The following is a 27734-nucleotide window of genomic DNA, read 5'->3' as shown; positions in this document are numbered from 1 at the left end:
CTGAAAACCCTGCACAGCCAAAGCCTATGTTTATATAGCTGTTATAGTTAGCCCTTTTTCTCCCACAATCTGATTAGTGCTAAACTCTCCCTACCAGCTGCTCTACATATATGTTTGAAAATTAGTGTGGACAATTTGGTTTTTTATCCAGATAACTTCCTAAAGCTGATGCGTTTTTATTTTCTCATCAGCTGTTTGCTGAGTAATTTGTTGAAACGGTGAGGAGAAGTTAACTATATCACTTCTAGGAGTGAAGGGGTTACTATATTACCCCAATTGGATTTCATTTTATATCATCTGGCTTGCATAAAGGAGGATATTTGATTGTATCAAAGCCTTTTAGAAATAGTTTATCCATTCATTGATGACTACAATTGAAGCTTTTTTTTCCATGAGGTGGAAAACATATGTATAAATACACCAAAAGAAGTATATATTATCCAAACTCGTTCCCATGGTCTCTCTTCTCCCCCCTCCCCACCCACACCTGGGGTGTATAGCTATTGTTGTAGTTACACCTTGACGTTGCCAGGTCACGTGGTACTTTACGCTTAACTAACATTACAGAAGAAGAGTTTTATTCTTGTTCTGAGCTGGACGCCTACGACGTTGAAGAATTGAAAGAGAATCCGTAAGTTCTTTTCCTTCTTTCGTTTTTCCTCTTATCAATGATCAGCGACGTAAACTCTCGCCTAGAACAATTCGTGCATCAGGCATAACAGCCTTAAGTTTTTGTACTGATCCTTCGCATACTAAAGGACCAAATGGGGAAATCGAAGTCGATCAAAATTTTAAAGGGTGTAAGTTTCTAAAGAAACGGTGGTGCTGCGACGGTGGGAGAGTATTAAAAGGTAATCTAGTATTATGAACTGAGTTGATAACGTAAATTGGCCACCGTAAAGAGTTTCAAAGCTGAAGCTTCGAGCGCTGGCCCTTCGTCAGAGCGTTATCTCTTCGCTCTGACGAAGGGCTAACGCTCGAAACTTCAGCTTTGAAACTCTTTACGGTGGCCAATTTACGTTAGCAACTCAGTTGACAAAACTAAATTACAATTTTTTAATGGAAGAAGAGTCACTTCTACGATATGTCTTGAAAACATAACATTATAATCACATATGCAATAGGTCTGAATTCAATTTCATCGGCGAACGCGCAAACATGACCTCTTATGTGCCACTCAGACAGGAGCTATATTTTGATCCACTCATTCTATGGCACAGAAGACCAACAAATGGATTCATAAAGCGATTCTGATCATGATGTATCCTAATGTTTGCACCTTAGCCATTTCTTGTAAATATATAATACAGTAGCCAAAAGTTTGAAATTGTTTACATGCTATATTTCTGAGAAAAATGCTTCATTTAATCTTGAATAATAAAACGGAAATAAGGTCACTGTTCAGAGTAAGATCCGTCACGCGTGGCTTAAATCTCTGAAACAAATTTTTAAATATTTAAATCTCTGAAAGCCAAAAAGATGTGAGATTTTGAAGCATGTTCAAAAAACAGGTGCACTGATTTAAACAACTTTAAATAAAACCTTTAAATTTCATCTCCTATTTGTCTCGCTTTCCGAGAACTATATAGAACAACGAAGATTCAAATATCAAAGCGGCGGATGTTAAACAGCGAAATAAAGACGTACTCATGCAGTGCTTTGCGACTGGCACTTATTCTACACTTGCTCTATAAAAGAATCGGCTTTAATCAGTTACACTGTGTGTTTAAAGGAAACAACACAGACACATGAAAGTTACATTAACCAAAATAGCGGATGGGAATTTTGATCTAAAATCCCGCCTGACGATGTAAATAAACAATGAAGTATTCATCTTCTTCTGACCGTGAGGTCAACAAAATATCTTGAGGTAATGTTGTGTTTATGTTTTTTTTCTCGTTAACTTCTAGGGCTTTGCTTGACCATTTAAAGAAAATGACTGAGACTTCTGCCGGGACCAGCGAGTCAAAGGTATATTAACCACGATAAGGGTATTGAAGACTTAAGCTATTACTCATTGAAAACTCATGTGTATCAGTGTCATAGAAGTGCTCATTCATCTGTGTGCAAGCTATGCCAAGACAGTGGGATTATCATTTATATAGCTTATCGTATAACAGTCTGTCAAAAACTCTCGTCATATTTGCGCTAAGTGCGATTAATCTGTCGAAGCTTAGTGCCACCGATACTATAAATTAACCAACCCTTATAGGAATGTACGAAAACAGAGGATAGCGTCGAATGCGCGTTCTGGTTGGCTACTCAAACTTCGAACATCCTTTGCTATTCACATCCGAGGAACTCGGGCGGAATTCGCACCCGAAAATATTGTAGTCGCTGCAGGAATAAATGAATTAAAATCATCTTTTCGTGTTCTATTATCTCACTGTATTAGTATATACCAAGACAATTATTCAACTCTATGTTGAGGTTAGCGGTGGATATTTACCTCGCCGCTTCACGGCTCGGTTATTTTCCACAACAAAGTCACCTCTGCTTTGATGAATAGTTGATAATTATCACGTTCTAATTAAAAAATAAAATATTTTAACCCTTTAACTCCCGTGAGTGACCGAGACTGAATTTCTCCCCACTATATCCATACAATATTATGCAGACAAGTGATGAGAATGAAGAAAAATATCGATGATGGGATTACTTATTGATCAGATACCAAATTCTCCAAAGTAACATAATGAGAATCGTTTGGTAGACAGTAAGGAGAATTACTTATGAGATCTTGGGATTTAAAGAGTTAATCTCGCTATCTTCATGTGCAACAGGTTTTAAGAATTTCCCCTTTGGCGGATGAGTGGGGCTCATCGAAAGGTGGACTATCTACTCTAAACAGGGAGATGTGCAAAGGGCTGGCTCAACTGCCTGATGTGTCGGTGACCTTGGTTGTGCTGGGGTTTACTGAGGCGGAAGAGAGAGAAGCTTCAGAACATGAAGTGAACCTTGTCAAAGTGGAAGAGATACCCGGATTTGACCCCATCTCCTCATTGTCATTTCCACCTGACAGCTGTGAAATTGACGCTGTAGTAGGTCACGGACAGAAGCTGGGGCCACCAGCGTTTGCAGTGGCGAAACTGCGGCGATGCCAACGGGTTCATATAGTGCACACAGCAAGTGAAGAGCTTGCAATGTTTAAGAAAGGGCAGAAAGCTTCGATTCGGGCTGGTGAGAAAAAGCACCAAATTGAGGTAAAACTGAGCCAAACAGCTGATGTCATCGTGGGCATTGGACCAAAACTCACTGACTCTATCCAACGAAGCCTCCAAGCGCACCAGAGAGATGAAGATGTGATTAACTTCACACCAGGCATTTTTACAGAGTTCTCTAACCTAAAGCAAGCCAAAAGACAGGGGAAAATATTCTCTATCTTATTATTTGGTCGCGGCAACGAAGAAGATTTTGAAATCAAAGGTTACGACGTTGCCGCACAGGCTATAGCAGCCTTGGAAGACGACTGTCACCTTGTGTTCGTCGGCGCGGCAGATGGGGAGCAACAAGAAGTAGCAAAGAGATTGCTTGATTGTGGCATCCTCCGCAGACAGCTGACAGTGCGCACCTTTTACGAAAGCCGCCTTGAGCTGGCCGATCTTTTCCTTCAGGCAGATTTGGCCATTATGCCTTCGCGAACAGAAGGGTTCGGCCTTGGAGCCCTCGAAGCCCTTTCAGCCGGCCTCCCTATCCTCGTGAGTGATAACAGTGGATTAGGCGAAGTTCTCAGCGACCTTCCGAATGGAAGCTCTTTTGTGGTGCAGTCTGATGACCCCGATAAATGGAAAGAAGCCATCAGACAGGCGAGAAGAAAATCAAGGGATGTGCGATTGCAGGAGGCTATCGATCTGCGGACGCGTTATGATGAGAAATACAAATGGCAAGAGCAGTGTGAGGCAATTGTGAAAAAATTACGCCAGCGTAAATGATGTAAGGCCTAAACCGAAAAGAAAAGGTCCATGACATTTCTAACAATTTCATGGTACATTACGGAAACAGCAATATTGTTGATATGAGTAAACTTTGAGTGAACTTCCGACAATTATTCACACTCAAGTAGTTTAAGGCCTGCTGTACCAGTGGACCAAAGAAATGTGTAAGAATTTCTATTCTATTTCCGAATTACTTTGGGTTTAAGCTTTGTTTCGTTCCGTTATATTTCGGTTAAAGTGATTGTACGAAAGAGAAGATTTTACAGACAAAGTTTTCACATGCAGTTGTTGTAGGTAATCGAAACTATTTTAGATCTAGCTTTGTTTTGTAGTGCGGCAAATAATGTTCTATTTCATTATAACAGCTGTACCTTTATTGAGACTTCTTTTGTGGGACAAAAGCTTGATCTGGTAAAAAGAAAAACACTCACAGAACACTAGAATCTATACTGAATTCACAGATCTTATCGATCAATCATTTTGTCAGATGGTATCTAACAGTCGTTGATATTTGTGGTAGTCATAGGTTGGATAATTCAGGACATGTTTGCATGCATTTGAGGTTGATAAACGGCCTTAGTGACCTGTGTTGTTGAAGCGTATGTATTCATGAATAAAGGGGGTAACTGTTTCCAAAGAAACTGTTGTGCTGCGTCGGTGGGAGAGTATAGCAGGGTAATTAAGTGTCATCAACTAAGTTAATAAGGTAAATTGGCCACCGTAAAGAGTTTAAAACCTGGCGTTTCGAGTGTTAGCCCTACATCCATTTGCTCTGACGAAGATAAGTTATCAAGATAACTTCCTAAAGCTGATACATTTCTATTTTCTCGTCACCTGTTTGTAGGACAATGTGTTAAAAACCGTTAGGAGAAGTTAACTACATCCCTTCTAGGAGTTGAAAACCCCAATTGGATTTCATTTATTAACATCTGGCTTGCATAAAGAAGGATATTTGATTGTACTAAAGCCAGCAATAGTTTATTCCATTCATTGCTGACTACAATTGAAGCTTTTTTCTCCAACGGGTGGTAAGCAAAAAAATGCTTTTTCGTTTTCTTTGTTATTGTAGAAAAAGTACAAAAATATTGTTTCTCACGCTTTCTCGTTATAAAACAAAATTATATAGAAGACTAAAAAAAAAATTCATTTCTGAATTCATAAGTGTAAATATTGGTTGCTAAGTGACAAGAACTTATCTTTTCAACGCCTCCATGTTACCGACTTATCTCTAAAAATTGGATGACAGAAATAGATATTTATGTAAATGATTGTATCAAAGCCTTTAGTAATAGCTTATTCCATTCATTGATGACTACAACTGAAGCTTTTTTTTTCCAACGGGTGGTGAGCAAAAAAAATGTTTTTTTTTTGTTTTCGTTGATATTGTTGGAAAAGTACAAAACTATTGTTTCTCACGCTTTCTCCTTAAAAAACAACACTATGTACAAGACTAAGAAATAACTCATTTCTGAATTTAAAAGTGTAAATATTGGTGCCAAGCAACAAGAACCTATCTTTTCAACGCCTCCATGTTACCGACTTATCTCTAAAAATTGGATGACAGAAACAAATATTGAAGAAAAAATGAAAAGTAAATAATTACTTCATTTAATTGCGATCAAATTCCTTTTCGATAACGAGGAACTTATATGTGGTTTAGTAGCTCAACTGGAAGAAGCAACTAACTAGAATCTGAAAAGAAACGGATTCGAAATTCGGACAAACCGAGAAATCTTCAGGCTTCTTTACTGACATTCCTCACTTGCAGCTCACCTGCAGTGATTAGTTCTTTCCTTGAACTCGACTTATCTATGAATTTAATTACGACTGTTGGTCACCTTCATCGTGTCAGTCATTCAACAAAAAATTTCAATGTTTGATTCTACAATTTTATGGTTCCTTAACAGTATTGCGAAGTCGATCGTTAATTGTTTCCTTTCTCTTATGCGGCAACCTGCGGTTGTTCAGCTTTGCGGCGTTCTTCATGGCAGGACTGGGTTTCTTTGCTGTAGGTCGCGTCAGTTGCATGTATGACTCTCTCTGGCTAAGTTCTCTGTATCCTGCTTCATCTCGGTTGTTTGTGGTGTGATGATCTTGGGGACCTGTGGTACTTTGGTACGCCGCGGAATCTGTCGTTTGATTTCCTCCTATTTCTTCATAGAGGAATTCCACCTCGTTTACTGAGGGAACACCCCCTCGGGGAATACCCCCTCGAGGGAGGCAGCTGGCGTTTTTCGCGTCTACGTTGGCTTGTTCTGTTTCATTGCAAGCTTTTGCATACGATGGTGGCCTGAGATTATCGATCTCTTCGTATAAATCCTCCCCTTCTGGATCTACTGGGTCCGTTTCTTCGTCTACTGAGTAAATATCCTCTTCAAAAGAAGGCTCTTGACTCTCGGTGTTCAAAGGGGAGTTACCATCTTTTGAAGAAGGCTCATTTGCGCACGCTCCATGGCAAGGATCACGAGATCGTTCTTCAATATCTTCATAGAATTCTTGGCCTTCTTCTGAGATGTCATCGTATGTTTCTGCCTCTTCCTGTTCCTCCTCACCTACCACCAGGGTGTTGACGGTACTTATATTTTGATGAAGGATATTGTCGATGTCATCATAAAGCTCTTCTTCTTCTGTATGATACGGAATTTTCTTGATACCGAAATTCTTTACATTTTGGTACCGAGGTTCAGTGGAAGAAGTGTTGGAATCTGTCGGACTCTCTGCCCTTTTCCCTTCAAAATCATAGTCGGATAGACTGGTGGGTGAGATGTCTTCATAGCATTCATCCTCTATCACATCTGAAGACGTTTTGGAGCACTTTTCCACTGGTAGATCATCATAAAATTCTTCGGCCACTCGATTGATGGCATTTTCTTGAACATATCTGTAATCGTGTTCTGAAAGCTTATAACCGTCGTTGCACATCTGCTCTATAATTTCTTTAAGACAGTTTTTGTCTTGGTTGGTGATGTGACAGGCATTTTCAGGCTGAGTGATTGATGAATCAGGCCATTCGCTCTTTTCATGGCGCCCTTTCCACAATGACATTAGCCAAGAGTTCATTGGTTGCCTATAAGAAACGAGATGTTTGATTGTGAGAGGTAAATCAATTAAAAAAATCTATTAAAAAATCTTGCAGGGTCAGACCCACTTATCAATAAAAGCCTTCTGATATCGCCAAATGGTTGCCTTCTCAGTTATTTTAGGCTTAAAACAACTTTCAAAGTCTAAAAACTCCAATAATTCGCAAATTAGGTATCTATCTTTTCCCGTTATCATTGATGTCCTTCATTCCTTGAGTTAGTTTGGTATATAAAGTGAAGTCAGAAAAATTAGTGGAATACTTCGGTATAAGTCTTTTACCGAACCACACCTTGCTCATGCCTCCTCGGAGAGTGACTCTAACTACAGCCAATTCAAATGGAAAACTTAGGGACATAATTAGGTACTGTCAAACTTCCGTTTCTCAAAAATCTTACTAATTTACAAACATTCGTGTGTAATTGTGTAGTTACCTTGTGGTGAGGCAGTCAAAGATGGCGATGAACGGAGGCCGTTGTACCGGGTCGAATGCCCAGCATTGATGCATCACGATATACACCCAATCGGGGCAATTGTCTGGTGGTGATAGTGGCCCAACGTTTCTGATCTGATGGATAACCTAAGATGAAGATACTCAATTATATCAATTTTATTGAAACGATAGCCTTGTTAAAGACTTATTCTTAATGCATACAATTCGATTTCAATTTGAAATTCTCCTTTAAACGCTGTTTCCGTTATATTTGGGCCTTTGCTTTCGCCTTTCCCATAGTGTGATTCGTTGTAAGGGAAAAGGGGGAAGGGTGGGGGGGGGGTTGGAATCGCACTTTTTAGCTCATGGTTTGCCTAAATCTCCTTTCTGCTTCTTCCCTTCCCCTTTTTTATTTTGAATCCTGGTTCTAGTCCCAGAAATCCAAATACCTTTTCCTAAGGCACGTCATATTCCCATTTAACCGTTTCGAGGCTCATAAGGTTCGAGAATAACCAGCGAGGGACAACTAAATTTAGACACGAACAAAGTGAGAAAAAATTGATCGAATCCACCAGCTAAGTGAGATCGTAAAGTTTTCAGCAAACAAACCTCCTCGGCAGCATGGTTACAGTAAGGCACCGAGTATTCCTTAAACTCCTGGCCTGTTGCAAAGGCAGTGTACAGTTCCCAACCAAGGACCGCAAAAGCCCAAACATCACTAGCATGAGTATAATTGCCGTCTTGGATCACTTCGGGTGCGCTCCTGTTGAGGTAAAGAGTGTAAGTGACAAATAAGCTGAAGCTGTCAACGTGCTATCGATAAAATATCTCTCGAAATAAGAATAATAGCGAAAAGGCAGATTTGCAGAATTTCAAATGACTTTCCACGCACGAAATTAGTTAATAAAATGCACTGTAAACCCACAAATCAAATGGCTAGCCTAAATTATTTCTTTAAATTCAAAATTAACTGAACTTTAAACCGACTAAACTGATATCTACCTCCATTTTCTATTTATTGACAACTCAGCGCTGTGTTGCCGGATTAAGTGCGATATGTTATTGATGACCGTTGATGATTGACAAGCGAACCCTGGATTCCACCAGGGAGCCCCCTGATAGAAAACGCTAGTTGCCTGGGTTGTCAAAAAGTTTTCAACAAGTGATAGCATTCGTGAAGGATTTTTCTTGTTAGATAACTATTCCTTCTCTCTGAGTACTGAATGAAAAACGGGAGACAAAGAGAGGAAACTTATCAAGGTAAATCTTGTGCGAGGTTTCGCCAGAATTGTCAGGTTATTTTGTTAGTACGGAACAGGTTTTCGAGTGAACTTCGCATCAGTCAATTCAGTTTGAATAACAAGAAAACAATTTTGCGGGTTTTTAAGTTTTCATTGTTCGCATTTCCTTAAGATGTTAGGGAAAGTGAAACATGTAAGGTTGTTTTGTCATTCAGTAAGGCGTATATAAGATTCTGGTGCAGCAACCGCAAAATACACTCAATCTTATCGATGCAACTTTGCTTTGTACAGGCAATTATTTTGGCGAAACCAAGTTATCTTTTGTATTGTTAAAAATTCGAAAAATAACGCGAGTTACTTTGGTTCTGACTTTTATCAAACACGGTTTTTTTTTTCGTTTCTACTGTTTACCACAAAGCAGAATGTATTTCCAATTAAAATTCAAAATATTCTGATGCGAAAACAACTCTGTAAATGTCTGAGGGCCAAGCTCGTGCAAAATGAAATAGACAAGAACTTATTATTCAGGTTAAACGCCTCGCGCAAAGAATCTGGAGCACTCGTGCATGAGGTTACCTCTGAGATTTAGAATTTAACGTTCAATTCATAGCGGATTATTATTATTCCCTTTATTATGCTTAACTTGGTCCGACTTGCTTGCTACAGTTCATGAATACAGCGCGCTGAAAATTGAATTTTTATTTTCAGCATAGTACGACTTGATGTCTTGTACCTATTTCGTTGTCTCGTTGCGAGCTACTTACCAGCGGGTTGCATCAGGTGGCATATTACGCTGAACTACACATGAGGCAGAAGTGTTGTCGTAAGCCCTTTTTGGTAAAAGCAAGGAGCGACCCAAACGGGTTACTTGAACCTGGAATGGATCATGAAGTCTCTTGTGAGTAAAAGACAAATTCTTTCAACATTGTTTTCAAATTTAACATTTTTAGTAATTCCTTGATACATTTTATTAGTTTTTGCTAAATTCACCTCATGATAACTATAGCTAAATATGCAGTATCAAAAAATTTTTTAAAAAATTTTCTCACTGTTTATGTGGAGAAAACCAAAAAACACAGGCACAAAACAACACAAGGGAGTACATTTCAAACAAGAGGATGAAGCAGTTCACAATTACAACCAAAAACCAAAACAAAACAACACATAAAAGAAAAAACGAGTGAGGAGTTCCTCTATAAACTCCCCCCTTTAGAATTAGAGCCTGATTATTTGCCATCATCAAGAAAATTCTTTATTGACCTTAGCAAACAAATAAACAAACAAGCAAAGAAAGAAAAAACAATTAAAATAGCATGAAATATGCAAAGCGACCAAAAACCCAAGAGTACATCTATTGCAGAATTACAGTCCCTTTAATGCCTGTAATAAATTGAGAAATTTTATCTCTTTCTTGTATAGCAAAGAAACAACTAAACAGAAAAAAATACAAAAATCAAGCGAACAAAACCAAACTAAACCAAACTTGCACATCACTTAAAATATTGGTGTCACATTCATTCCATATCTGCTAAAATTTTTTGGAACCTACGTGGTTGCGTTACTAGCACATTACCAGAACAATTGATTAAACTAGTAACCCTGGTTATTTTAGATTTTCTGTCACCAGACCCCACTCACCTTGTTCGGAGCTATTACATTGACATATTCGGCTTGTAGATCTCCATGAACAATGTGATTTGAATGGAGAAAATGCAGGGCAGAGGTCACTTGTGATAGGAACGTAACAATGTCACCAAGCTGGCATTGTTTGCTCAGAACATAATCTTTGAGGTTTCCGAAAGGAGCCTCTGGCGATATCTGTCAAGAAAGGGATTCTTGGAAAATTAGAGAATGCATCCTCCCCTAGTAATGACCACGATATTCTGGGATGGTATTAACTATTTGTTATTCATGAAAGTTTGTTACTTGAAGTGCCTCTGGACGTAGTTTGGAGGCATTCGAATACTTATAATGTGTATCAGTTCTAATGTAATTGATATCCGGCTTAGCACTAAGAATTCCTTCTTCTAAAGGTACAGTTCTCAGCTGCATATCCAGCCTATAGGCCTCTAGCCTATAATTTGTTTCCGCCCGCTTGATTGTTAAAATATGACCCTTGCAAGAGTTGAAATAAAAATCGAACTTTCTTAAGGAACAGGCTTACAACAAGTCTAAAGTTTTTAATGTATTTGATATTCTGATTGAGCCGAAGTATGCCTTATTCTATGGGTACAATCACCACGGATATGCACGTGAGTCTCGTTAATCATTTTTATTGCAGTCCAGCTATTATTTGCCATGCAACCCTTTAACACTTGGAGGAATATCCCTTAATTTAGTGTTCTCTCTCTCGGTTAAACTAAACTAATAATTCATGCACGTGTAACTTACCATCTCCACAACTGGATGATGAGAATCCAAGTTTTCTATTCTCAATATCCTAACAAGATCTGGCGGAGTGTTCAGTTTGAGCAGCCTTCTCAAATGATTTTTGTCTGCATTTGTAATCTTCTCCATCACCAAAGTACCATCCTAATAAATAGGCAACACTCTAAGCATACGTAAACTAAACTGTCACACAATTAAACACTGAATGCAAGGACTCATTACCTTCCCATTTACTCTTCTATTTACCCCAGAATGGTAATAAGATTCCTTTCATTGCTATTTACTGGTTTTAAAAAATATTATCTAACAGTTAATACAACTTATTATTAATTATATGTATTAGAGAAGAAACGTGCAGAGATACATTCATAAATATAAATGTGAGTGCTGTGAATACATTAATCCCAGTCCTCTTTCAAGAGTAATAGGTTTTTCATACCATTACTCTGTTTTCACAATACTATTTGTTATAGAGCAAGATAGTTAATTTTGACTTTGAACTTCGTCTTAAGAAAGATGTTCTCCGTTTTGTCACGAGCGTGAGGCACATCTGCTACATTTAAAGAGTGTTTCTCTTTAGACAATTTCGAAAAGATCTCACTAACCTTTCCGGCATCATATCTTGTGGGTGCATCATCACCTTTTTCATCTGACTGGCAAGATGTCTGAAGAGAAAAAGTAATGACTCGTTAAAGCTGTAGGGAACTAGCAAACTGCACGCACCAGTTTCGGTGAGATTAGAGAAGTTTCATTAAAAAGGTTTTAAATCACAACAATTCATTTTAGGACGTCAAAAAGGGCGTATGTGCTTATTCAAAACGCTCGTCCCCAGCCTGTTGATCTAAACGCGTTTTATGGCTCATTGACTGCGTCCTTATGGTTCACATCAGTAATCCTCGGTATATTTAGATGTTAATGCAGTTGAGATGATTGTCCATTCTGACTCTGAGGTCGAACACTTGCACAGCTATTAATTTGGCCTTTCATAGTCAAACCTAAGAGAATCGCCAACGGGGGTCCAAAGGCATATTCAAACATAATCTAGTCAGCTAAGTTCTCTTTCTCGTCGAGGGGAGAACTGTTACACTATTTACTCCCTTTTTCGCGAGAAATTCTGCCAAGCCAATGTTAAATGTATCGGGCTAGGCTTCTACTACATAAATGCTACCAGAGATTAATTGAAAGGAATAATTCACATCGAGTGGGTTTATGCTGCCTTGGATGCGACCTTAACAATTTGCTCATGTACGACCTCGACCATTGGAAGGAAGATGATAAATAGCGCGTAAACGTTTGAGGAGGCGCACCGCGTACAAACTTACGGACGATTGTGCCCTGCCAATGGGTCAGAGACATAGTGATAACTTGACATGTGCCCTCCGTGTACAAAAAATGGTTTGAAAACTAGCATCGTGGTTGGGCACTTACGTAATCGATGCAAGTCTCCAGCGGTGGTGGATCATCTCTTGGTTTCTCTTCTGTAAGGGAATGAAAATGGAACATTTATTTTTGGTAAAAAAAAAATACAAACCTGAATATGAGATACTGTTGTGCAGACTCAGTTGATTTATAAGAATAATGCTTTCATGCCTAAAACTAAGTTTCCATTTATTTCCTCCGGCAGTGATCCTATATGAAACTAATTGTTTATACAGAAGAAACAATTACCTGATTCTGGATCCATTGCGACATCACGCACTTTTTCCAATCTTTCTTTTAAACTGGCAAGTGCAATCCTTTTTGATCTGTGCCGTTCCCAACACCGCGTCATTAACGTAAATTCTTCATCTTGGAAGCACGACTCACGGGCTGGTACACCGTTATTGTATGCGACCTGCCAAATAGAGTTTCTGTTACTAACGTGACTGGTCTATATTTTAGCTTCATCTAGATTGAGTGCAGTCCTGAGGTAGTACAACGCTTTGGAAGTTTAAGCGGTGGGAGGGTTCCTAGCGAAATACGACTAAACCCTCCTGAACTATAAACTACTGTTCCCCTCTGCTTCTGTGCTTTCATCTCTTCAGTGTGTGCTCTATTACTTGATCGGTGAGCTTTCCTCATTTTTAACACAAATCACAGCATTTACATGTTTAGCAACATCCTTATCGCTCCGAATGTTTCTGTACGGGCGGCATCCATATGTAAAAACCTCGTACATTAGCACACCAAAGGCCCAAACATCAGAGGCAGTGCTATAGCTCTTTTTCAAAATACACTCTGGTGCTTTCCACCTCACAGATTCCTCTCCATCATCATGGCATACAACATCCAGGCAACAGTCATCGGACGAACAGTAGTCGTACATTTCGTCGTCATTTCGATCTAAATAAAAAACTACAAATGTCATTTCAAGTTCATAAATTTCAGGTTAATCGTACTATTGGTTATGTGACGCTTAAACTCTGAGTGCAACTCTTGTCTACTATTTCAGGAGCTTAACTGCGGTATCATAAAGCGACTTATCCCTAGTCAGTCTAGGTTTAGTTATAGTATATCGCGAGTAATTGACTGAGAGATTCCTATTAAATTTGCATCGATAATCTTCAGGAATTCTGAGCAGAGGGATGGTTTCTTCAAATAAAAAACTCAGTGGAAAACCACATTACTCCATTAGAACATTCTTCACTATAAAATTTTGTGGAAAACATTCAAATCTGGTTTGAACATGGTCCAAGGTCACATTTTAGGCATTGCTTGTTCAGCTTTGTTCAAGTGAAAGGAAGCCTAGCGAAAATGTACTATTTTCATAGGTGATCTGGATCGCCGAACAAACCGCTAGCCGCAGAACTATCAACTATAAATTTGTTTGCTATGGCTTACCTTCCTCAGCGTATCCTTTTTGAAGTTGTCGTAATGCATGCATGCCACCTAACTTGCATCTACGATCATCTCCCACAAGGATGTTCTCAGCCATCACAGCGCGATGTACCAGACCGCGATTCTCCAGAAAGAGAAGAGCTTCAATTACGTCAAGGAGCATCTTAAGTAAGATACGCGTCGGTAGGAGTTCATCGTTCCATCGTGAAGCTTGAACGAAGCGAAGCAGGTTGCCTTCTTTTTCGAATTCTGTGATGACGTGATAAGGCAGACTCTTGGTGTTACAGCCGAGTAGAACAGCAATGTTTGGATGATTAAAGCAGCGCAGGCGACGTAAGTTGTAGGCCTCAGAAATGATCTTTTCTCTCTTTCCTGAATGGTCGGGGGATTCACTCTCCAAGATATCTTGCTTTGTGACATTACAAATTTTCACGATCACTTCATTCCGTTGAAACATACCACGCTTGACAAAATACTTCTGTCCTTGGCTAATTGTCGGCTTATTGATTTCTAGTGTCTGATTTCGGTAGCGATTCGTAAGATGTTGAACGTGGAGGTCCTCAGGAAGGGGCTGTTGTAAACTTCGATTTTCAAGGAGGTGGCCGGCAAAAAGCGTCTTTGTGACATGATCGGGATTGAATAACATTTCAGACGACAAACTTTCGAGGATGACTCTGCACTCTGGTTTCTTCTGAAGCCTTTTGTCCCTCAAAAGATTTATCATACAGCCTCCGGCCTCGATTCGTAATTCTTGATTAAAAAAATACAATGGTGTAAGTATAAATACGTTCAGAGACGAATATGTATAAGACTAAAAATTTATCAATTTTGATTGGGTGAATACCTTTCGTCACGTTGTTCATTGCAATATCCGATAATAGAGAGCCTGCTAATAAGCAAAACCTCCAATCATCTCCTCCACCTCCCTCTTGATACGCTTCGACTATACGCCTAAGAAGAATTAAAGCTTGCCTTTCAATGCACATTTCTGGAGTAGGGCGTTCACTATGCACCTGAAATGATAAGGTGATTTATCACAATCTTTTCATTCAGAGACACAGAACAATTAAAACGGACAGGGAGCAAGATGGACCGCGGAACGACGGAAGCACTGACAGACAGAAAAAGATGATACAGACGAATGCAGCGAAGTACGGTCGAATACAAGAACAAGCATGCAGCCGTCTACAGAAAAACGCACCTTTCCGTGAAGATAGCACAGGACGCAGTGCAGGTCAAACCATTCTCCCGTTTTTACTTTTTTTACAATTTTCTTGAGTTTCTCAGGAAACTCCTTCGTAACATCAGATTCCTGGTTTTCTAGCAAAGAAAGGCAGTTGTCGAGACAGTCGCCCAAGTTTGTCGCAGTCGCCTTGCCGGACCCCTTCAGCAAGTAAGAGATTGCCCCCTGGATGAACTCCATGGAATAGCGGAAATAATTCTTCTTTTTGTAGCGGATTTGGGTGCAGTAGTGTTTCAGGTCTTGTTGCAGTTTTTTTAAACCGTCTTTGAAGTCAACTGTGGAAAAACCTGTCTGAATTTGGTAAATGCATATCAGGGACAGAATGCGCTTGTAAACAGACAGTCTTACTTCGCGCGCGGAGTCTGCTTCTTCTTTGAAGACCGCGTCTGGTGAGATAATGGAAGACCTCACAATTTTCTCCACTCTTAGTAAGCTCTCCTTGCAACTGTCCAGGTTCTCTCTAAAGAGCAGATACTGAAGCTGCTGCAAGGCATGCCTCACAACTTCACTGCAGCTTCTGCAACTGCTTAGTTTGGCTAGGATCACGTACGCGTCCATTTTCTGTGAAGACGATTTCCCCCAGGATTCTTCAAGATAAGGCAAGACTTGTAGTAGTATGACCTCTTCCAATTCGTTCTTCAGCTTTCCACCTGAACTTTCAAATTCTTTCAGAGATTTATCAACATCTTGTAGAAATGATTCTTTGGACAAAGTTTCATCTGCGGGATCTAATTTAAACGAAAATAAAAATTTATGTATTCTAAACGGTAAATTGGCATACTTGTACTTTTTTTTTATAAAATATAATGTGGCTCTTACAGCCAATAATAACCCAAAATTTTGGTAGGATCATCATTATCACTATAATAGACTTCATTAGACATAAATAAAAGAAAATGAGAGTCGCAAAGAAAGAAAATGAAGAGACAACGTTGGGATGATTTGGTTTCAGCTTTTTATTACGACTTTTTCTCACTGGACAGTGCCCTGCGATAACGAGATTCTGAAATCTCGTCTACAGAACGTTTAAAGAATTCCTACATTATGTGCACCTAGTAAGGCTTATTTCAAATTTTACCTTGCATTCTGTGGATAAATTTAATTGGCTTTGGCGTCCATTTTGAGCCGAAGTTCTGCTGATAATATTCTTCTGTGACCTTGGGAAGGCAATAACTGCCCGAGTTACTCTCAGACGAAAAAGATTTTCTTCCTGGTCTGGCCCTTTCGTATGCGTACGTATCCTGATACGCTTGCTCTTCTCGCTCCATGTTAGCATTTCTTGAACCTCCTTGTCTCACGTTCGCATCTCGTGGAGGAAGAGGAATATCCCCTATTTGGAAATGAAAAAAAATCTAAATTCAAGTTTTTACGAGTTTATTCTATTTTCGGTCTAGTCATTTGCCTGCGGACCTTAGTACCTATATCTTTTCAACTCAGAGGGATTTCATAAGTAAGAATATCAGCTTTCTACTTCAACTTCAAAAATTATTTCAGATTAACATCAGTTTTGATGTAAATGGTGAGTCGTATTCAGCGTTAGTCGAGGCAGGTATCAGTTTTAATGTACAGGGTGAATGTATATAGTCTTCAGTGCTAGTCGACCTGGTACCAGTTTTAATGTACAGAGCGAAAAGTACATAGTATACAGTACTTGTTGGGGCTGGTACTCCGAAATGATATATAAGCTTATTAAATGGCTATCATTTCATGCGATCATTTTAAACCTGGAAGAATTTTTGAAAATTTATAGGTAACAATTTTTTCCGGTAGAAGTCTGTAGATTTATAGTTGTAGTGTGACCACTAAATTAACATTAGGCAATAAGCACCGTATCGAATCATGTGCAATTCATATTCATACTCCATGAAGCCTCCTATGTTTCAGTTTTGTTGGTGCCAGAATGATACGTGAGCATTTATGCAAAAACTTTATTTTACGACTGCATTCACGCCCCTTGTGATCTGTGCACCCCTCTATCGTTAGAGTAGAGTAAATGATACTGTCTCAACTTGAACATGGTAAAATAAATTTCAGCTAATTACTTCTATCAGCAAGTTTGATAATGACAGTCGCATGTTAAGTGATTCAAATACCTCTTGATGGATGTGACGAAACATTATTGACTTGAGCTCCTGGTCGCACAGCTGTGGCGCCATTCCCTGATATCTTTGTGACGTCGTTAACATAAATGGTGTGTACAAGAGCAGTCTGCCTGAATACTGAAATAATTGATAAACAGTTTTTGAAATTTGCATGGATGAAAGAACGCCAAAGAACGGTTCTCAGGGCGCAAGTTAACTATATAATCTGGAATAATTTGCGCTTCGTCTATTGATGCTAATAGGACGTATTTCGCGGAAATTGTCCTGTGGAAAAGAGCAAGAAGTCCAAAGGCAAAAACCCTTCTCCACCTCCATCCCCACACTCTAATCTATTGATAATTCGCTTTCCTTGCTCTACATTGCATCGGACCCAAGACTCTATAAGTGATCATTTCAATTCTATATTTACATCTGCACATTTCCCGCATTAGTGATTAACTGTTGCATGTGTTTTAGCGTACTTAAAATCGACTTCCTCTCTTTAGGTTTGATACTTCATTGTCTTAATATGCCGTCAGGTCACGCAATTCAAGGAACATCAAATCGGCAATTAAAATTGACAGCGACTGGTCGAAATTGTAGAAAACTTGAAAGAAGTTTAGAGGCCCGCTAAAACTTACGAATGGGCAAAATTTGAGAGGATTAAGACAGCTTGCATTACTTAACTCAAACATTGTTGGCCAGCCCCTTTCTCCAATTCGCTTAAAAGTGCTATTTTGAAGACTCAAAATCATCCTTGTCTGTGCTTTGGTTGCTATTTTTCTCATTAATTACGGCGAGTTTACATTTGAGAACTCGCAATTAAAGGAATTTAACCGAAGTACCTCGAACACGTCTTAATCGGCGTCAGAATTTTAAGTACAGTTGTGGATCTGTTCAGGGTGTAATTAGTAATCGTAGAAATGCATCTTTGCGTTACGCACAAACAGAAGAATGAATTAGGCTTCATGACAACATTCTAGGAAACGATACCAAGTAGGAGTAAACAATCGGAAAAACTTTCCATCCAGTTTAGTGATTTTCGTGGTTAAAGTAGAAATAACTTTCTCTTCATTCAGAAAAACTTTCCATCCAGCTTCGTGGTTTTCGTGGTTAAAGTAGAAATAACTTTCTCTTCATTTACATGTTGTTTACCTGTTGCTGAGTGTACCAAAAGTCACGGATCGGTTAACACTAAAATAGGACATCAGAGGAAACTCATGAAAAACGATATCTCAAAGTTTGACTGCGCCGATACATCTATATGATGATCTTTCCGATAATAAAATCATTTCCTTTAAGGCTAAATTTGTGAAGTATATAAATTTTAGAATTAAAATTGTAGAATTGTACCCTAAATTAAACCACTGATTATCCGGTGAAACTCGCCAATCAGATTATCGTCGTTTGCTGAGCAATGCATCTGCTTTTTTTTTAGTTTTCTTTTAAAATCACCGATAGCTGTAGATTCCTGACAAATTCAAAGAGGCAATGGTTGACTTTATTCGAAATTTATTACTTAATAACTCATTCTAATTGGCTAGACTGATTACGAAAGTGACAAGTCTAAATTGGGACTTTTCCCTTGACCCTTGGTCTGAAGGAATGTCGACTGATAAACTTCCTCTTTAGTGTGAAAAAATGCTTACTGTCAGAAACTAAATTGCTTGCATTGCCAGTTTATGATGACGCAAATGAACACGTTACAACTATTTTTGGCTACTCAGCAGGTCTAACTCCCACTTAACTGATAGGAGGTAGACACAGGCGAAAACTTTAGTGATTTTTAAGCTTAGCTTAAGAAATGTTTTGAAGCAATGCGTGACAAACACATCGCACCATCTTTATTGAAGCGTACGACAAGCGATGAACAAACTATAGAAAAATAAAGAAAGCATAAGTTCTCGCTTATTTCTAAACTAAGCTTTATAGACGATCTATCGTAAATTAACTCGTTACCGTGATTTACATTCATTTTCATGATGGTAAAATTAAGTTCAAAGCTTGTGTATGCAGGAACTAGAAGCTCGGTCCCGCACAAACAGATATTTTAGCTGAACACGATATCACATTTGAGATTGTTCACTTAGACAAGACTCTTGGAGTCCAAATAAACACTTAAGACTTCCAACGAATTATATCAGAAGTTTATGGGCTTGAATGAAAAAGACAGAGAAAACAAATCAATTATTTTGTTTTAGAATAGGAACTTACCGCCGTTTCCCTCCATCATTGATAAGGCTCCGTCTATTTCGCTTGTGCATAATAGAGTAGCGGAGACTTAATCACTGTTTAAATATCTTATGACTTTCGATTCTCAAGAGAGATGGGAATTTTTCCCCCCTAAGTATGGGTTTTTTCCCTTCCGTTTCGAAGGGCTTTCCCGCTAAAAGATATCTCGATGACTTAGCAGATTTAGGCAAGCGAAGCAGTCTCTGTGCATATCAGACTAGGAGACCTGGAACATAATTCAATTTCTCTGTAAAGTAATGGTACAAAGCCTAGTGCATAGGAAAGGTTACTTCAAGTAGTAACGAACTCCAACATGTCGTATTCTGGGAATGAGAATGTTTCGCTTTCATATGCCTTTACGTAAGGGACTTTCCCAGCGAAGGCAAGCGGATTACAAAGAGGCTACCGTAATGCATGCATGAGTACCACGGAAATGACGATAGAAGATTAGTTTGATTGCTTCAGTAGTTATGAGGGATTCGGACCTTCGTTTGCATTGTCGTTGTCTTGTTTTCTGAGAAACTTTGGTTTGCTCTCCTTTCACTTTACAGAGCGTATTTCGAGTAAACAATTCATGGGAAAAACCCCATTTCAATTTAGCTTGCTGACGTAATGATCAGCCTCTGGAAGATATTTGAGGTGACACTAAGGTTAAAGCTAACAAAGGGATCACAGGGCGTCATTAAAATATAAATCAAAAACAAAAAACTGTCATTTTAATGCTTAAGGAGTTTTTTGGTATTCGTTTATCACATTTTCATTTGCACGAGCAGAAAATTTTCGAACCGCTGCGGTTGCAAATTTTCCTTTTCTCTGTAATCCCATCAGAAAAGGTTAATCTTTTAATTGATTTTGACCCAGCAAAAATTTGCATTTGAAACCCCGAGATTCCATTTTATACGGTACCAAAAATGTTCTCTGTGATATGCAGAGAGTGACAAACTAAAACGTCACTTGACAATGCAGGTATGAAGGGCTTTTATAACCAGCAGAAATGTCTCTCAAAGGCCAATAACGGTTCCATAAGGAGGGAGAGTGGGTAGCTAATCTGCACGAACTATTTGCAATCAATGTATTAAACTAGCCTGTAATTAGTACAAAAGTCCCCAAGTCACAAAAAGAGCCAGTTATTTCAACAAAGTTTAGCCATTGTTTGACAAAACTGCGGACTAAGACATCTTCAATTTAGCCGAAACTTTTATATGCGCATTTATTTTTGTGAACAGTGTCAGACAGGCAATGCACAATCGAACTATAACGAACGTCATTAAACACAAAAAGAGTATTTATTATCATAATTATAAAATCTGTCGTCATCAGTTGTGCTATCATTACTAAATCCAAAAATTGATTAGTTCATCAAACAAGGGAGTCTCTGCGTCTATCGAACCTTCTAAAAGTTAATGGTCATCTTGTGGAATATGAGTAATTATGCTTTGTTCAGGCTGACAAGTAATCCAGTAGACTTAGGGTGCAAGTACATCTAAAGTACTCCAAAAGGTGTGTAAATTAGGCAATAAAGCCTAAATTAGTCTGGTTTGTTATATGATTTAAGTCCACTCTAATAGTTTGGTTTCTACTTCGTAAAGAATTGCCGCGATTTTTAGTAGCGCACATGAATAAGGCTGCTGCTTTGAGGAGGTTTCTTTTTCGCGTGGAACAATCCAGTATTTCACTATAGTAGGTGCAATTACTACGGATTTTGAAAAAGAGTTCTCGTTTATGCAACTCTTGTTTCCACAAAAAGATGTGATGTGGACAGTGTTAGTTAGGGGAAAAGTTCGACTCTATTCCTCAAAGTTTGAAAATTTAAATCGTTCAATGTATATAAGAATATAAAAGTAACTAAAAAATAATCACTACATCTGCTCTAAAAAAGAGACAAGAAATTGAAAATTTAAGTCCTCGTACATTCAGTGTGTTGAAATACGTTGCTACTTTCCTCAGTATTTTCAGTGCCGTAATGATTTTCTTTAAAATGGATATATTTGATGCATATACCTTATATGCATGCATATATGTATATACCTATACACTCTTCACTGAATCGGTAATATGTATAATGCTTATGACAGACTTGTAGCCGAGCAGAGGTATGGTCTCATTGAGTGTTATGTCCGAAATTTTGATTTTGTAATCTACTGGGGAAAATTGAAAATTGAAATCGTTCCCTTTGAAACTACTAAAAGTAAGGGTCCTTATGAAAACGGCCATACCTCTGTAAGTTTGAGATACAACGCAGGCATGATTGACAATGCTAAAAGGGACTTTGCAAGAAATCTTCATTATCTACAGAACGCCATGAATGCTTTGAAAATGCATGACTTAGGAATTTCACACATGTTTTTTCCCAATCAATTTGAATTTCAAATTTCAAGTTATTTCAGCGCTTTAATGGTGCTCCGCAATTAAAGGTTATACGTATTAAACGAAATACGTGACCTGTAATTCACCGCTGGCCACCAAGTTTGCATACAACGGATGATTCGGTGGGACCAGCTGGTCTTCGAGTCCAGGCGTATTTTCTGCCTTCTTGACTTTAGGATATACTGCCCTGTTTCTTTTCTCTGTTGGATTTGGACAAGCCGCTTTAGTTCCCTCCACATATTCTTCATTTTTAGAGCTCGTCTCTTTGGGAATTGCGTCTATGTTTTGATACAACGAGGTATGTTGTTGATCTGGCTGAGTCCCCAGATTGACATACAGCGAAGCAAGCGTATCCGCTGGCAGGGAAGCCTTGCCCCCATTCATATCGATTGCACTGCTACCATGTGCTCCAGACCTTTTCTTTACCTTTTTAACTTGGAGATTGAAAGTCTCTTTAGCTGGAACTACTCTTTCCCGTCCATCGCCTCTCGTGGATTCGGCAACACCAGCGTCGTTTTCCTCGTTACTCTCAGTAGAGCTCAGGTCTTCAACTGTTATTGAAACAGGACATAAGTAGCCTGCGTCATTGTTGTTTGGTGCCTTTTGTGGCTCAGGGACTGGCACAAGCTCTAGATTTTTTTTCACCTTACTACAGCTACTATAGACGGGTGAGATATCACCCGTGAATGGCACGTCTGGCGTTCCGTTTGCTTCTGAGTAGTCATCTTTGCCGCCTGCCATTCCAAAATTTCTGCAAACGTATTTGTATTCGTGCCTGGAGAAGAAGTCAGGTGAGCACATCTTCTCAATGATATCACTGGAGGGGTGTTGCTCCAAACATGTTACATGGTAAGCATCTTGTGATTGACAGGTGGACAAATCTGGCCATTCACTTTTGTCATGAGTTTTCAGCCATAACTTCATAATCCAGGACTCCATTGGCACCCTGGTATAAAGTAGAAAATTAAATTGATCAGGACTAAGTCTGATTTTAAATTCCTAAATTGTCATATACGATATTTAGCTTTTGAATGCATCAAATGTGTTCTTTTCCCTAAAGATGAGTAATTTCTTATAGCATTGCCAGTGGAAATAGCAATTACAAACATGTGCTTCGACTCTCTTTTTTGAAGCAAAATATTGGACGAAATAAAATAATGTAACATTACTTTCAAAGTATCTTTAACGAGACTAGCAATTAGTGTACATAGTTCAAAGGGAGTAACTAGAACACATGTAAAATAGTACCTGCTGGTGAGGCAATCAAAAATGGCCAAAAAGGGAGGTCGCTGCTGTGCGACATATGCCCAACACTGATGTATAATGATATATACCCATTCAGGACAGCCTTCTGGTTTATCTGGTGGTCCATTGTCTCTTATGTGAGGCAATATCTAAAAAAAACATTTTTAAAATGTTCAAATCAAGCTTGTGATTTACACAAAGTCAATTAAAGGAATGTTTTTGCCCATTAACTTCGAAGTACACCTTTTGCTGTTCATTTACGCAATATGTACATTCATTTACGTCAACAGTTGAAACTATACATGCAAATATACATTCATTAGCACTTCCATGAACTTCATTAACGCGAACGAACTTTCAATAACGCTATTTGCATGTGTATTAACATTATCTCTGCTTCATTCTTTCCAAGGTTGCTGATCTTGAAGTTAATTACTCTCCCTTAAGATCACACACATTTTTCAGTTTTAATTTAATGAGCACATTTATAGTTGTTGGTTAATTTTCCGACAGCCCCCACCCCCAGCCCCGATTTTTCCGTTTCCACTAAGCTTCCAAAGTTTACCTTTTGATCGTCCAAATCAAAGAAAGGTAGTGAGGAATCTCTTCCATCTAGCCCATTTGCGAATGATGTATACAGCTCCCATGCAAGAATCCCAAATGACCAGACATCACTTGCATGCGTGTAGCGTCCATCCAGGATAACCTCTGGTGCACTCCTGCCGTGAAGGAAACGCCATCATGAATGCGTTAATGGACTGAGAATGTAGTTTCCAAAACAATTCAGATATCGTCCTCTTTGATTTCAATATGCAGTTTCTGGTTTGGTACGGTTTAGCCCTATATGGGCGCTCAAATTCGCTATAGCTGAGTTTCACTTGCAGCCGATGTTCCTCCGCCGAAAGTGTAATGTTTAAATCAAATTGCTTACCAACGTGTTGCGTCCGGATGCATGGCGACCTGCACCACGCATGAAGTGCTCGTAACATCGTATTCACTCGGATTAAGAGGCTTCGAACGACCCAGACGCCCAACCGTAATCTGTAAAAATCAAATGTCAAATTTTAACAACCCGCTTTTGCCCTTGAAAAACCAGAGTTTCGTTTTCTTTCGCCAACTATTCACTGGTGATAATCAACATTAAAGGTTACTCTTCTGGAAACGTTAGAGGAGAAGGGCTATTTTCCATGCACTCTCTGCGTTCATCAAGCTGTCCTTACACGCCGCTGAGATGAAGAGGAAGAGAGAGAGGCAATAGTCACTGCTTGTAATATGCAATACAAATACCTTGTCGTGCGATACGACGTTAACATACGTCGCACGGAGGTCTCCGTGTACAATGTGATTTTCATGGAGATAGTGCATAGCAGACGCCACTTGAGACAGGAACGTTACTATATCACCAATTTGACATTGCTTTTCGAGAACGTAATTCTTTAAATTACCAAGAGGAGCCTCTTCGGTGATCTAGTAGGAAGAAAGATGTCATTGTTTTTTGGTCTCCTAAATTAGAATTGTTGGTTTTCCTTCGTTGAGAATACACCATCCATCACTTAAGCTAAGACAAAGGCTATCTGTTAGTAGTGTTTCCAAATTACTCTCTGAATGAAATTATTTAAACCATGTCCGAAAAAAAATTTCAAAACAAATTTTTGTCCGGTCTTTTTAGGGTTAGGGTGGTACAGGGGTATACTGGCCAAAATTCAACGATACTTACAATATTTGCTGTTGGACAGTGTGAATCCAAATTCTCTATTTTCAAGGTAACAAGGTTTGGATGTTTGAGAGTGAGGAGATCTCTAAGGTGATGGTCAGCCGTTCTTTTGATCTTCTCGATGACATTAGAGTCTGAAGTCTGAAATCATATAATGATGGGTGTAACATTGTGACCATTTCAGAAATTATGAATACGTGGTTACAGCTACGCAGTGTAAGGCAGAATGTTATAGAAAATAAAGAGAAATTGCCCTCCAAACAGGTTTCCAGAGTTTTGTGAGAAAACTCATCGTACAACGGTAACCTCCAATTCTTCACACTAACATTTTTTTAGCACTAAGCTAGCTCTCGAATTCTTATAAGCTTTTGATTGCCTTACATTGCCAATGACCTGACACCATGAAAAAAGTTTCTCATTATAAGGGTACGTTGCCATGTGCTTCTCGCTGAACTTATAAGTTTACTAACCCGACCCGTTTGCCTTTGTCTTGGAAGATCATCCAAATCTAACAATGGATTACGGTTGAATAGTTTTTCCTGAATAGAAGAAATAAAAAATGAGTTGTGAACGCCATCGTCCATAAGCTAAACTGGTTAAAAACTTTGATTAAACAATAAAATTAAAAGATTTAAGTAACACTAAATTAGTGGTCAACTAGGACGTTTGTAAGGTAGCTGGAATATTAAGGACCAAATACAGAATCATTTAAGCACTAAACATAAAACATTATTAAAAATCTATTGTACAATTAAATCGGTTTTACCTCCACTCGCTCCTTATCTGACGTCAAGTTGTGTACATAGTAAGGACCTGACGTGGAAAAATTAAGAGAGAAGTATACATTTTTAAACTCACTCTGTTATCTACTTCAGTAAGTTAGGAATAATAACAAGGACTTTGATCATGGGATGCCTTTTATATAAGTTATGTCAAGTAAATCTTTAATCAAGTGAGTTGCATGAATACATTTAGTCTGTCAGTCAGTCAACAAGTCGGTGAGTCAAAGTTATTGTTGCAAACTAACACCATAGGCACACTTTACCATTTGACACATCAGGGCCTTTATCGGCAAACCGGGAAGTACATTCTTCGTACACGGGGTCTAAGGAAAAAAATTGTCACTCAATCATGAGTTTCAATGATAGCAAAAGAAAAAATGATCATTTACGATGACACGATCTTATGGTCACAACAATCTTAATGGTTAACCCAAAAACAAAAATTTCCCCTGTCGTTTTCACAACGAACTGAACGAGATTATTTAAGAGGAAAATATTCTCGATTTCTACTCTACTTAAAAAAAAAAGAAATCAAACAAAAAAGAAACAGAAAAAGAAAAATAACAGTAGCAGAAAAAAAACAAAAGATAACAGCTTTTTTCATTGCCATGAAATAACCAGCTATTCTTCTTTTGAGCTGCTAGCTTTTAAACAATCAGTAAGTGAGTCACTCCCTCAGCTGGCCAGTAATTCGATCTGTCAGTAAGACAGTCAGTCTGTCGGTCGTTCATTCCCGCCAGCAGGTCTGTGGTCTTTCCGTAAGCTAGTCGGTCTGTCTGTCAGTCGGTAGGCACGTCTGTTAGCTGGCCAGTCAAACAGGCAGGTAGGCTTGCAGTTGGACAGTCGGTCAGTCGGTCATTAAAACTGATTGATTGTTAAGTATGATGAGAGTTTTACAGACTAACACCATATGAAAATTTACCATTTGGCATAGTGTAGCTTTCCTCGATACATTCTTCATAAACGGCGCCTAAGAGAGCAAAATTATGACTTATTTTGTATAAAGTAAAATAGGGGATTCATTTATCGTGATAATTTAAAGCTGTACTCGTAACTTGTTACAGCCAGGTGTATTGTATTCAAGATGACGTGAGACTTCAGTCACAACGATCAAAACTGAAGTACTTTCCTTTCTATTTCAGTTTGATCTGAACGGGACTATAAAAAGATTAAATATTAGCAATTACTTCCCCACAAAATATCCCCCTACCCTCCTCAAGAAAAAAGGAAGAAAGGATTAAAAAAAAAAAATCATTGGATTAAGAGAGATGAAGTGAAACTTGGCTCTTTCTTATTTCGCCTAATTCAACAACTATTTCTAAGGGCTGATCACAAGCTTTTCGTGCAATGAGATAGGTGTTTTGTTGACAGAAGAATAAACGTGTACCTGAAGCGCGGTTTATATCTTCAGTATTTCTTGCAGGCTGGAAATAAAACGGTTAGAAGACTTAATCCACCAGGATATGGAAGTTCGAGGGAAGTTGTTCGACATATTTACTTCAAGTGATTACGTGGATTAAACTTTCAAGATTTGTTAGGTAACAGAAAAGTAGTGGTAATAAAAGTGGTGGATAAATTTGTGGTGGTTTCATTGAGTAAACTGTCTTTGAATTTTTCTATTTAGCAAAATGGTATTTTTACAAAAAAAAAAAGCAACTTATACTCGATATCAAATTAAACAAAATGAGAAACTTACAAAGCTTCCGCACGCTGTGAGTGGTGGCGGGTCAGACCGTACTTGCTCTTCGTCTGAAAGAAAAAAAAATTGATTTTTACAATCACTTCCAAATTGAAGCACGATTTATCCGCGTCATAGGTTCATTTGTCATTTCGTAAATTGAATGCTACAGTTATTTGTAATTTTTTAAAGTTTGATGGTTAACATTGCCGCCCTTTTTCTTCAAAAAGGTTTTTGCCTTTAGAATTATTATGATACAGGTGCTATGTGTGAGATAAAAGATTAAAATGCGTAATTACCTGCATTTTCGATCATCTCACAAAGGCTGCTTTTGACCTCGAGTAGTTGGGGTCTACTGCGTCGTTGGAACTGAAAGCACTGCTGCATCAGCTTATATTCATTTTCTTCAAAGCACGACTCAAAAGGCAGGATCTCTATACCATTCTTCACCTTAAAAACGTAGTGCTTAAGTCTAAGTCTATGCAATTATAAATTTTAAA

At 38.6% G+C, this 27734-nt stretch overlaps 3 protein-coding genes and 1 long non-coding RNA gene across 7 annotated transcripts in view; 2 read left to right on the top strand and 2 right to left on the bottom strand.

The window, feature by feature from the left end:
- Positions 1-545: 545 nt before the first annotated feature.
- LOC131799858 (D-inositol 3-phosphate glycosyltransferase) lies at positions 546-4576 on the top strand. Its single transcript, XM_059117547.2, has 3 exons — positions 546-631; positions 1911-1971; positions 2784-4576. The coding sequence occupies exons 2-3, from the start codon at positions 1936-1938 to the stop codon at positions 3930-3932; spliced, it is 1185 nt and encodes a 394-aa protein (XP_058973530.2). The 5' UTR covers positions 546-631; positions 1911-1935; the 3' UTR covers positions 3933-4576.
- Positions 4577-4886: 310 nt separating this feature from the next.
- Positions 4887-19774, bottom strand: LOC131799875 (uncharacterized). 3 transcript variants are annotated; one of them, XM_059117561.2, is made up of 16 exons: positions 19431-19774; positions 17229-17354; positions 16214-16465; positions 15094-15863; positions 14737-14905; positions 13896-14642; positions 13162-13397; positions 12744-12909; positions 12504-12553; positions 11681-11740; positions 11079-11219; positions 10326-10505; positions 9452-9561; positions 8056-8209; positions 7448-7593; positions 4887-7002 (listed from the first exon to the last, which is right to left on the bottom strand). In XM_059117561.2, exons 1-16 carry the CDS (start codon positions 19447-19449, stop codon positions 5826-5828), a joined length of 4503 nt encoding a protein of 1500 aa, XP_058973544.2. In that variant the 5' UTR covers positions 19450-19774; the 3' UTR covers positions 4887-5825. The 3 variants fall into 3 exon arrangements, with proteins under 3 accessions (XP_058973544.2, XP_066015245.1, XP_066015244.1); XM_066159148.1 differs by lacking the exon at positions 19431-19774 and adding an exon at positions 18570-18690; XM_066159147.1 differs by lacking the exon at positions 17229-17354.
- LOC136277289 (uncharacterized) lies at positions 8492-27154 on the top strand. The gene is made up of 3 exons (XR_010715842.1): positions 8492-8706; positions 9396-9585; positions 26980-27154. It is a non-coding gene; the product is annotated as an uncharacterized lncRNA (long non-coding RNA).
- The window catches only part of LOC131799894 (uncharacterized), a 15156-nt gene continuing 8137 nt past the window's right edge, over positions 20716-27734 (bottom strand). For both annotated transcript variants that reach the window (XM_066159149.1, XM_059117583.2), the window contains 13 exons: positions 27534-27684; positions 27253-27305; positions 26944-26980; positions 26479-26526; positions 25820-25879; positions 25541-25587; positions 25245-25313; positions 24778-24915; positions 24348-24527; positions 23992-24101; positions 23626-23779; positions 23064-23209; positions 20716-22761 (listed from right to left, as the gene is read on the bottom strand). In XM_066159149.1, coding sequence (XP_066015246.1) covers positions 21873-22761; positions 23064-23209; positions 23626-23779; positions 23992-24101; positions 24348-24527; positions 24778-24915; positions 25245-25313; positions 25541-25587; positions 25820-25879; positions 26479-26526; positions 26944-26980; positions 27253-27305; positions 27534-27684 — 2082 coding nt within the window. In that variant the 3' untranslated portion in view covers positions 20716-21872. The remainder of the gene's footprint in view (positions 22762-23063; positions 23210-23625; positions 23780-23991; positions 24102-24347; positions 24528-24777; positions 24916-25244; positions 25314-25540; positions 25588-25819; positions 25880-26478; positions 26527-26943; positions 26981-27252; positions 27306-27533; positions 27685-27734) is intronic.

This window comes from Pocillopora verrucosa, chromosome 12 (genome assembly GCF_036669915.1).
Source record: "Pocillopora verrucosa isolate sample1 chromosome 12, ASM3666991v2, whole genome shotgun sequence".
In the NCBI taxonomy this organism is placed as follows: Eukaryota; Metazoa; Cnidaria; class Anthozoa; order Scleractinia; family Pocilloporidae; genus Pocillopora; species Pocillopora verrucosa.
The sequence above is the reverse complement of the archived record's forward strand: the minus strand, read 5'-3'. Positions and strand labels throughout refer to the sequence as shown.